The following is a 12,230-nucleotide window of genomic DNA, read 5'->3' on the forward strand; positions in this document are numbered from 1 at the left end:
TACAGTGAAAAACGTAACTCATTTAGCAACGCACTCAGGGAAGAATTTATTCTCTTGAACTTAATGTGCGTATGTTCGATTCCCGGGACTCTCCAAAAGAAAAAAAAAATATACACATTACGTATTTGGACATCCAACACCATTGATAGATCAGATGGAGTAAATGGCACACTATAAAGTTTAATTATACTTCATTAGTCCCCTTCAAGCTAAAGAAAGGGATATTTAAAAACAAAGAAATTTTATAACAAACTTAGTCAGAAAAATCGAATGGCATCCATTTTCACTAATAAATCTTTCGAACGTAAAAAGAGGAGAATGTACTCCTTTTGCAGCCTGACAATCGAAACCTCGAGACATTAATTTCATGATGGACAAAAGTCTCCCATATTGTATCTGTAGCCTCTTCCAACCTCTTTGGATACGTGGCTGGTAATGTATTCTCTCAGTCATTAAGCCCCTATGAAACGAAGAAACTGTTATAATAAAAGTTTTATGAGTCCTTTGCAATTTCAATATACCCATGGGTCTCCATAAACTCCTATGAAAGTCAATATTAATTTTATACACTTTTAAAGAGGGTGGATCTCGCTGAGATCGGATAGAGCATACCTACTGGCCAGGGAATCCTTTAGTCCAGAGAGATTCTAGGCAGCTCTTCCTTATTTGGTGAAATAAAATAAAAGCGAATAATTCCCGTCATTGTGTCACAAGTAAGTGTACCCATCGAAGCTATGTGAGCTCTTGTAGATTCTACGACTCTTATATCTTCGGGAACTGTGTTTGCCATTAGAGGAGCTAGTCCTAAGAAGAATTAGCCCTATCGTGCTTCTTTGGGAATGTCGCCTTTTATCCCCAGTCAATGTCTGGTTGTGTGTCAGACACATATATTTTTTGGAGAGCAAGAAAGAACATGTAGGACATGTTGTCAATTGCCTACAAAAGCTAGAGTTCGCGTGTCCCCTCCTTCTAGGCCATGTAACCGATCATCCTCCCCGAATTCCAGGGAAACTGAGTGAGCAAGTTGCCACAGCGACAAGTGGTCTGCCTTTAATCGAGGTAGCTACCGAATTTAATCTTGGATAGATAAAGCATTTATCTCTTATCAATACAGGAGCAACTGTTTCTGTGATTCCGTACAAAGGTGTTTCAAGTGCTTCAATTACTCCTTCACCCCTAAAATTATCAGCAGCTAATGGAGCCTCAATAAAAGTTCTTTGGGGGATAAAAAATTAAAAGTGTATATTTGTAAATTAAAACGGAAATACTCCTGGACTTTCATCGTGGCAGACGTGCCCAGATCCATCATCGGGTTAGACTTTTTTAGAATCTATCAATTTACGATAGACTGTCGAAAGGGCTAATTCAAAACTCTCAGACTGGGCTTGGTGCCATTGGAAGTCTAACTGAGAGACAAGAAAGTCACAAGAATTCCTCCGGCTTGTTCCCTCGATGCAAATTTGTCGACCTACTGATATACAAATTGAAATTCAACATTCAATCGATACTGGAAATAGTGCACCTTTCGCTGATAGAGTGAGAAAGTTGTCCTCTGAAAAATGAAAATCTATACAGAAACTTCAGATAATCTATTAAAAGCAGGTATAATTACATCATCCTATTCTCCTCTTCATTTCGTTCGGAAAAAGGAAATCGGCGTTTCTAAAATGCTTGGAGATTATTGTAACTTAAATGCTGCCACTACTCCTGATATGTACCCCTTACCTACAATTCAAGATTTGATGACCCCCTTTCATGGATCAAAAATATTTAGTAAGAACTCTTACAACCTAGACCCAAGGACGACACAATTCATAATATATCCGTACTTGTACAACCTAGTGATCTCAGAAGATTACTTGGAATGGTTGGATATTACAGGAATTGAATTCCTCAGTTTACCATTTTAGTATTCCCAATGCCAGAGATGATTAAAAACGCCGATGGAAAGAAATATTTATTTTGGTCGTTGGAAGCTTTATCATCTTTCACAAATATCAAGAAAGCTCTTAAAGAGGCTATATCCCTCTCATTCTTCAACCCTCATGAGCAAATATTTTATCTGGTTACCGATGCATCCCAATACTGTGTTGGAGCAGCTCTTCATCAACTTATTAACAGTCAATCTTTTCCTGTAGGATTCTATTCCTATATTCCACCTATGTTTGTGAATTGCGTGCGTCATACCTGAGTGTATTACATTTTAAACGCATCATTGAATGTCAAGTGGTCACAATTTTCACAGAACACCGTCTGTTGGTGAAAGCTTTTCGAAGCTCTAAAGAAACAAAATCGGATTGACAACAAAGGCATCTGAGTATAATTACTGAATATGTGCAAGACATTCAATACATGATGGGAAAGGATAATGTCGTCAACGATTGCATTTCTCGTCTAGTATCAAGTATAGGTGGTGTTAAAATGAATCCAACCGATATGTTATCGTTGGCAAAGGCTCAAGAATCTGAAAAGAAGGCCGTGGCTGATACTGAGATTGAATATCACAATGGTTCTATTCATTTTAGGGAGATTGAGCTTGACAAAGACATTAAATTAATATGCGAGATATCGATGCAGGCATGGCGTCCTAATGTTCCTAAGGATTTGAGGAGAAAAGTGTTCAAATGATATCACTCGATATCCCATCTTGGTTCGAAGGCTGCTGTCAGAGTGATCAAATCAAGATATTTTTGGCCTCGAATGCATAAACAAAAAAAGAATGGGTCACCCTATGTGAGTTGCCAAAATCTGAAGTCAATATGCACACCAAAGTTGAATTGAAATCATTTTCCTCCGGGGGGGGTGGGGGGTCAGACAGTGCACATCGACATCGTAGGACCTCTACCTCCGTCCTTAACTCCTGGACATTCATCATTGGAGCTGTTTTGATATTGGTTGACTGATATAGATAGATCAACCAGATGGATGGAGGCCGTTCCATTGATTAACATCGAAGCTAAGACGATCTCACAAGCGTTTGTGGGAGCCTGGATCTATCGATTTGGAGTTCCTTTATACGTAGTTATGGACAGAGGAACCCAGTTCGAATCGGAGTTGTTCAAAAGATTATCAAACTGGTTGGGTTTCACAGGATTCGTACAAAGGCATATCACCCACAAAATAATCGTATGGTGGAGAGAGGCAATACCCAACGCTAAAAGCTGCAATTATGGCACGGGAGGAGGCTTGGATAGCTGCTTTACCTCTGGTTTTGCTTGGAATTCCATCAACACCAAATTCAAATATCTCCTTTCATCGCGGTTACTGGTACGGATATGATGGCTCCTCAATGTCTAATAAACATATAGTTGGAAAAGTCTGATCATTTATCTTACAACTATTTAATTGAGTTGACAAAAAGGTTTCGTTATATGTATTTTCAAATAATGTCTGAGTTCTCTTGTAATGTATCTAAGAAAACATTTATTCCTTCGGCCCTTAAAGAAGCTGAATATGTATGGATTAGAGTGAATTGAGTCAGGAGACCTCTAGAGGCACCATATATCGGTCCTGCCAAAGTGATATCAAGGACTAGTCATTATTATGTTGTGGAGTTTAAAAATGGCAAGAAAGATCTATTGAAAAGCTGAAGCCAGAGAGATATTTAGTGGAAAAAAGTATTCAGAATAAAATTTTCTAGAAAGAACCGATTGTACAGAGAAAATATCCCAAAAGAAACGTTAGGTTAAGGAAGGAGGATGATTATTATTATTTTCATTGTTGATAAGTGTGTTGGTGCTATCCTTGTTTATTAAATTATTATTGTTATTATTATTCTTGTAATTATTTTGTATGCTCCGCAAGTTAAAGGGGGAGCTATGTGATGACGTCATCTGTTATCCCATTGAGAGGTTGCGGGGTATTAGGATTTTGTTTGATGTTTATGAAGGGAAAAAAAAGAGTACCAATTTTCAGTTAATAAATGGAAGTAAAGACGTGTAGTTATTTACATACTAATTGACTCTACAAACTGAATTGGAAGTTCTTTTTTAACTTGCCTTAATCATTAAAGAGCAGCTATTATTTATTCTTTCAAGCGTTCATACACAAAGGGGAATAATAATTTAATCAAAGGAAATTGTTATCATCTAAGTAGGAACTTTTATTTTTTTAAATATCATCATTTTAATTGTACTTTATGTAATATAAATACATTTTCACTTTGGATTACTTCATATTTACATTCAAGAATTTAATCTTAAAGCTTAAATTGTAACAGAGTGCTGTGTTCCAGGATATGATATTCAAATTATAAAATATCCTTGCAAAAAAATGTCAGTTCATAAATTTTCAAGCAAAATCATTTCAACAGAAATCGGGATTCCAAGAATAAATCGATAATAATCAACGTAGAATCCATTTCAGCATTTCGTCGTTGGTTCTAAGCGTTTTATTAAAGAAGATTTTACTAATTTAATAAAGAGTCTCGAGATTATCTTACTCGAACGAAAGTTACAAGAAATAAATATACTATATATCTGGAAAAGATACGTTAAACAACCCCAAAATTTTGTGCTTTTTTTTTCATCAAGATATGAAAGGAATCAATTAGTTCAAAATGAAATTGAATCAATAAATCTTTTGAATCTGTATTAAGCTTTTTTCATTTCTAAAATCATGGAATGAAGCACATCCTTTCATGGGTAGTATTTGAATTTCCGTTTTTAAATAAATTTGAAGATATAACATCGTTAATGGACAATGAAAAGCTACAACTTCAAATATCAGTTTAAAGGAACAAATCCTTATGGCAATTAAATCTCCAAGTACTCATCAATCCTTCTTGGATCTCCCTCATTATATTGGGAATTGTTTAAATTGAAATTGCTCTGTTCCCCGACTGTACTTGGACTAAATAAAAGTGTGTTTTATTCTAGGAAGTAGACTCGCAGGGTTGCAATGTTGTCTTAGGACTTGGACTCGTCTAACTATCTTTCTGCTTTGTATTAATCATAAAAGTAGGTTATGGTATTTGTCAATCTGGTGCTGAATAGTCTGGTTCTATTTACTCAGTGGCAGTCTTTAGAAAATAAAAGGTAGCTGTATGGTAGTTTAATGTGATGTTCTGAATGTAATACTTTTCTTAAAAGCAAACTGGGATATGTAAATACTTGTTTGTTGTTTTTTCTTATATAGTATTTGTAAAAATATTTATTACCTTCCATTTTTATGAGAATTCTACTCCCCACTTCAGGGGCCGTATCGAGGCTGCTCATGGCCAAATTTACGCATTTCATTCTTAATATGAGAACCATATGTAGGTAATTATGTCAATAATGACACAAGGACTCAACTGAACTATAATATCAAACTCCTGGGAGTCGTCAGTATAATATTCTGCAAAAGAAAAATATATTTTTTTGATGCAAATTGAGCTTTCATACCATAGTTATTATCGGGTTACGGTTTAAAATCAGAGGTTTTGGTTGGAACAGTATCGAACTGAAAATACTTTATCGTGTTTGTATCCTTCAAAAAAACATTCTTGTTCAAGATGTTTATCACACTCTATAGAATGTAGAAAAGGTTTCCAATAAGGAGGATATTTAAGCTTTGATATCTATTTTCTACTACTTGTTACTTCTTATTGAATTATGGGTAAGGGAAATCTAAGAAAGTCTACGTTTCCTTCAAGTTTTTGGACTTTTGACTCATTTTTATTTTTGCATCCTCGGAGGGATCAATGACCCATTATTTTTAAAAGTAATTACATATTTGGTTTGATATAAATTGACAACTGAATTATTATCCAACAAATTTCTAAGTATATGCCTCGTGAATCGAATATTCAACGACTCCCAAATAACTTATTTTAACCTTATCTAACCTATAGAATGTACATGAGTACATAATATTTATGAAGTCAACGAAATTAATTAAATGTGTCAGTAGGAAAATAACTGAGTGACAACATTTCAAAAGCAATATCTTCAAGAACTTTTCTTAGATAAGACAGTCACAGTATTAAGGAGTCAAACATTCCATATCAGGACTTTCTAACCTCCGCCATGACTTGTCTGTAGATACATGGCGTTAGTAGAACGGAGAAAAACTCAATAAGATTCTAAACGATCATTTTGGCTGAAAAAATTATAAAGTGTGAAAAATCCAACCTCAAAGGAAAATGGATATCTTAAGAAAATGATGCATGCAACGGAGTAATTTGAATTTGTGACAAAAGTTCCACTGTCTCTTAAACTTTGAGATCTTGTCAGTTTTTGATTAGATATAAATATTTGTCCTTTAGATTGTCAGTACTAGAACTGATTTAAAAAAGATTAAATCAATTTGAGTGACATAAAGGACCGAATTTTATGAGTTTTCTGGCTGATATGCAGAATGAAACCAGGCCAAGGTTGAACTAAACAGGACTGCAGTCTTCCGTACTAAATAAGAACCGACGCAACACTAGATAGAAGGGTTATTAGTCGCAAACAGATAATTTTTTATTTCCTTTGGAAGATTGTTCTGACTAATCAATTAACTCAGCTGATGTATGAGGCCCAATGAGTAGGATGAGCGTTGAACAGTCTAAACTGAATTTTCAAACCCAGTACACCACCCCTACTTAATCTATTTTTATAGCAAATGAATTCCTCCACACGAGCTTTATATTAAAAAATAATCCTGCCTTACATTGCCAAACTGTCATACAAAATAACTTGTCGTCTCTACAAACTTATTTCTCTATGGTAGTCAGTAGTTTTAAAAAATGCAACTAAAATATGCATAGATGAAAACAATGAGATGATAAGATACTAACACATAGGTATTAATTTTCAAACAGGAAGACAACAATTTATGTTAACTCATGGTTTTTTGTTCTTTTCTCTACGTATGTACATAGAAACATTATATTAACAACAAACGTATATTGTGTTAAATTGATAGATGATAAGATTGATTAAGTAGTGTTGGATTCAAGTAATACTCAAACACGGGGGAAAAATCAACTTTACTAAATTCATAATTTTATGAATATTATTCAAACCCTCTAAAATATTTTTTGGAAAAATTGGAAAAACTCGAAACATTAGACAAATAATGAATAGGCAAAATGATAGTATGGCCCAAAAGGACAGTGAATAAGGGGTACACACTATAAGTTTTGCTCGCACATCATATTTTATCTCTTCTTTCTCGAAATTGGAAACAGCGACGGTGGATAGTTCAAATTCAAATATCGCTCTCTTTTAATAATAAGGAGATAACTTCGCAATGCGAAGAATATATTATTGGATTAGGAGGAGAGGTGTCTGGACTCCATCGATCACAATTGCCTGAATAAGTTTCAGGGTATGATTAGACAACCATTTGATGTTGTATTGTATATTTCTATTTTTTTATGTTTAGAGTAATTTTCTGTTTCAGGAGGTAATAGATTTTACCACATAGAAGTTTCCTTTTACGACACTTATTAAGCTCATCCTTTAACTATACTGTAATTGAAATTAGAGTTATTATTTAACCAGATTTGATCTCCTCCAGCCTCATCCCTCAGTCGTCTTCCCTCTGATGATAAACTCATTGATCACATACTGAGACCTTTCATTTAATTTTATGATCTTCCAAAGTGATGATTGTCCCAATATCTTGAAAAAGTAGATATCCTTTTTCACTTACTTAATCCAATAATATATTTTTCGAAGTTATTTCTTTATTGTTAAAAAGTCGCAATAATTGAATTTCAACTATCCGCTTTTGTTGTCTCCAATTTTGAGATAGAATGGGGAAAAAATGACGAGCGGCATGCTTTTAAAATGTAATCGTAAAAAAATATAAAAACTCCTTTCTCCTTCTTGAAAGAAGAGTGGATATTGTAACAAAAAGGAGAAACTACATTATGTGGAAATTGTCAAAAACTTGATAATGGGTTTTTTTCACTCGATTATTATGAAATCGACTCGATGAAGAACACACAAACTCGAACTCAAAATTTTTGACTCCAATCCAACATTATTACATACCGATTCTGTATAAAGGGGCAATAAATTGTATGTATTACTAGTATGAGCCTGCCTATTCCACGGACGCATGTGGTAGGCAAACATTTGGACACAAAATGGTGTAGGTACAATAATTTAAAGATTCAAATAAATAATGTTATTCATAGCTTAGTTTGTCTATTTGAATCAAATGTTAAAGTACCTAATACATGCACCTACTACAAAACAACAATAAAATTAGTTTACCTCCTAATAAATTAGTATCCTTCGTAATATCCAATGCTTCAATAGAATGTAGTGTTGGGTAGGTCTGGACTGAATGAACAGGACCGATATTTCATCAGTCTAAATTGACTGAGTTGACGGAACGCGGTCTGGACCGATACAAATTAGAAAAAGAAAGTATGTGACGTCAAACACATTTTTTAAAATAATATATATGATTTATGATACTTCATTTCGTTACTATTTCCAAATAGAGTATTCCTGTGTCTCCACAGGTCGGTTGTGTAATTTTAAAAGCTTCTTGCTGTTGTGGTCTACGTCTTCAGTCCGCAGACCGGTACAGGACCGAGTTATAAGACAATAATTTTATTATTGGTTCATTTTTTTTGGGACCAACCGAGTGAGTCGATCACGTGATTGACTCAGACTGATAATGGACTGACCCAACACTAATAGAATGCTCATAAGTGTTCATTTGAATTGCAGCAATCCAAGGCAAATTAACTGGCTAATGCAATCTCCCTTCATGTTACTAACTACAAAATTATTGACCAGATTGAATTATCATAAGTGTTCATCAAAGACGAATTAACTGACAAATACAATCTTCCCTCCACTTTTATTTTTAACAGCAGATAGAGCCAAGTTACTTAGAGACAAGGTGGGTCAGTCATCATTTTTTAAGCCTCGCCAAGCAGACATGACGTCAAGGCGATAAATGAAAGCACTCCCTAGCTGAATAAAACATAATATAGTCAGCTGTTTCTGTTGACAAGTTCATTAATTAAGATTGAGATATTGTATAAATATGACGTCACAGAATTGGGCGTGTGTATTAATACAATTTTCATGAAAATAGCGTCTCTGACCTACCTTGTCTTTAAGTATCTTGGAGAGAGCTACGAGAAAACAAAAACTTTTGCTAGGCAACAAAAATACGGAGGAGGAAGATAGATATGTTTATTTTTGTATGTATATATAAGATATATTTACTGCAAGACCGGTCCAGAACGAATGTTCATGTATTGAGTTTGGTATTACAAAAAAATAAAGGTATCATCTAACCAGTCTAAACCTTTCAACCCGAATCCAAATGCTACTATTTATGAACTTGTTACTGTTAATACTCAGTACACGACCAAATGCTTACGAAAGTGTGCTCATCAGATATAAATTAGAAAAAATGTATAAAGAAGAAGACTCCTCTTCTGAAGGAAAATATCGAAGCAAGTTTAGGGGAAAGTAGCAATTCAAAGATTTTCACCAAGGAATACGCAAGGGAAAAGCGATATATCTTTTTCCCTGATGGAATAGTTACCTTCTTAATTTCCCCAAATTGCAAGTAAGTCGACTTGCATAATTTAATGCACGGATTTCAGGGCTGGAATTCCTAGTTTGTTTATTTTCTACATTTTGCCCATCCCTACAGTATGGATGATTAAGTGGTAAGCGTGTATGTATTGTGTAGATATATATATATATTTCTTTCTTTTTTGTGGAAGATAAAAAACCTTTTTTTAACATCGATAACATATTTAGTGAAATTGTAAATTAATTGACACCGGTAAAATGATTAAACGATACATATAAATTTGAGACTAATCACAATGATCACATTTGAATAAGAGGAGTCTTTCTTTTTCCTTCATATGGCTAGACGACAATCTCTCCAAAGTTCTTGTTCTGATTTCAATTTATTTTATTTCATGTTTTTCTTCTTCAATTTAATATTCTTTGCATAATTGGAACAAATAGATACTAATAAATAAATAAAAACAATTATTAAATCATCATCTTCATAAGTCCTCCTTTAATGGAGCTGACGACGAGGATGCTAATGATGGCGGTGAGCTGAATGTACCCTCCTCTGATTCTTCTGGATGACTCTCTCTATTAAAGCTGTGCTCTTTCAGTTTCTTATCAAATAATGAAGGACGAAACTTATTTAATGTCCAAGGATGAAGGTTTTTCTCCAAGTCACTCAAAGAATTTTCCGTCTGTAAAAAAAACAAAAAACATGTATTCCAGGTATCACATAATTAGATTAATCAAGGAATATAGATTACATTGAGCACCCACTCTTTTTTTGGAACTTAGAATAGTTATTACATAGAAAAGGGAATTGAATTCAAATATTCGTTTAATGTACATATGTTTTACGAAGTTTTTTCTTTGTTGATCTATTTTTGTCGTGATAAGTAACTTTGCAGTGAACATTTTGCCTTTGGTACTTTTGCCTCTTTGATATTTTGCCACATGACCTATTCGCCGCCTTTTCATGTTTATAATATAGGTCAAAACATTACTATTAGTCTAAAATGTTGTATCAGCTCAGCTATAGTTCTGAAGAAGTGGAAAATGGTGAGGAAATAAAGAAGGAATAGTGTGAATTAAGAATCACAAATTTGAGATCTTTACCCTATTTTTAAAGGACTAATTGACTATTGGGACCTTGCTCATTCATAGTCATGATTTTAGTTGATGCTTGAAAAAAATGTAAGTCACTCCATGGATAGAAAAAAAGGAATAATATTTCAATGGTAAAGACTAAGGTAAAGTAGGAAACTTACACACTTTTATTATTTTGATTTGAAAGGTTTTTATTTCAGGAAATTAGAACTGTCTGTAACTTTATAGTGTGCCACGTCATGTTCAAGGCTAATCTGTCTCCATGGGTCCAGAAAAATTTCCCCCCGCGGCAATGTCATTTTTTAGCATGATGGGGCCCCTGCTCACGTAGCTAAAAATACTCTGACCTTCTTAGCTAACAACATCGCTTTCTGGGCCACTATACAGGTCGCTGTCAATCCCCTCAACTTTTCTTTCTGGCAATATATACGTCACGCGTACATTGAAGCCATGCATACCTCCGTCGATAAGGAGTAGGGTGCCATGGATCCGAACTTAATTCGCAATACTTGCTATTTTTTTTTGCAAGAGGCTTGTCGCCATCTGTGAGGCTAATGGCAGCAGAATAGAATGAATCCATTTGACATTGGCTGTATCTCAGAAAACGATTAATGAAGATTTTTGTTATATATGTATATATAATTAAAGAATGATAGGCTATTTTCTTTTTTCTTTCAGAGTGTGAAAGTTTCCACCAGGGAAACAAAAGGGCTCAAAAGTACCGGGCTTCACATATAGATGGCGATGTTTTATTATTATTATTCATTTACCTCATTTTCCGTTAGTACCAACTTTCATGACATTCTATTCATTGGTTTATGAGTTATTGTGCAAAGTGCTTCGCTACATTTATTATTTCCTAAACAATGGATCAAAAACAATTTCGTCTTTTAATTTTACATTGCTTCTTGATGGAAAAAAATACTGTTCAAGTTAAGCAATGGTTTGAAAAGTCTAATGGGGACTTCACTCCATAAAGTGAATAAAAAAATATTTTTAAATTATAATTTAAAAAAAGCCAATTAGGAACAAAAAAAATTTTTTCCGATAAACAGTAAGTATGTTACAAGCAGAAAAAGGCAACGAATATAGCATGCAGTAAATTTCCAAGACACGAAAAAAGTTCGCTGCAAAATTTCCTAGAACCACGTCTTTTCTGTCATCCAAATAATAATTAGTTATCCCTTACGTCAGTTAGTTTGACAGATCTTTTCATTTCCTAGTCCTTAACTCCATAACGATGTACCTATTATATTTCACTCCTCAGTTTTAAAAGTCTCAACTTGAGTTCAGTTGACAACTTTATGCATGCATTTCCAAATATTGTATAATGAATGGGTCATTCAGCGGGGGGAGAGAATCGGAATCCTCAATGTTTAACTCAAAAAATTTCGATTGACCGATTTAAAAAATACAAAACATAAAACATTTCTAATTTTGACTATTCTGATTTATCATTAACCAAGTGAGCATGGTAAAATGCCTCTGAATAATAATAGTCCCAAATTACTATAATCCTAGATATGTCAGAATTCAGATGACTGATATAAAAACTGAAATCAGGTTAGGATTCTGCGTTCAAAAATAAATTTATTTTTTGGCTTGAATTCATTTGTAGAAAATATGAGCACTTCTTTCACCAAAAAGGTA

The 12,230-nt window shown here is 34.0% G+C and overlaps 1 protein-coding gene across 13 annotated transcripts in view; it reads right to left on the bottom strand.

Annotated features, from left to right (window-relative positions):
- Window positions 1–9,629: 9,629 nt before the first annotated feature.
- Window positions 9,630–12,230, bottom strand: part of GramD1B (GRAM domain containing 1B) — a 63,993-nt gene continuing 61,392 nt past the window's right edge. For all 13 annotated transcript variants that reach the window (XM_040719837.2, XM_040719838.2, XM_071890999.1 and 10 more), the window contains one exon: window positions 9,630–10,168. In XM_040719837.2, coding sequence (XP_040575771.1) covers window positions 9,968–10,168 — 201 coding nt within the window. In that variant the 3' untranslated portion in view covers window positions 9,630–9,967. The remainder of the gene's footprint in view (window positions 10,169–12,230) is intronic.

The sequence above is a fragment of the Lepeophtheirus salmonis genome, chromosome 9 (genome assembly GCF_016086655.4).
Source record: "Lepeophtheirus salmonis chromosome 9, UVic_Lsal_1.4, whole genome shotgun sequence".
In the NCBI taxonomy this organism is placed as follows: Eukaryota; Metazoa; Arthropoda; class Copepoda; order Siphonostomatoida; family Caligidae; genus Lepeophtheirus; species Lepeophtheirus salmonis.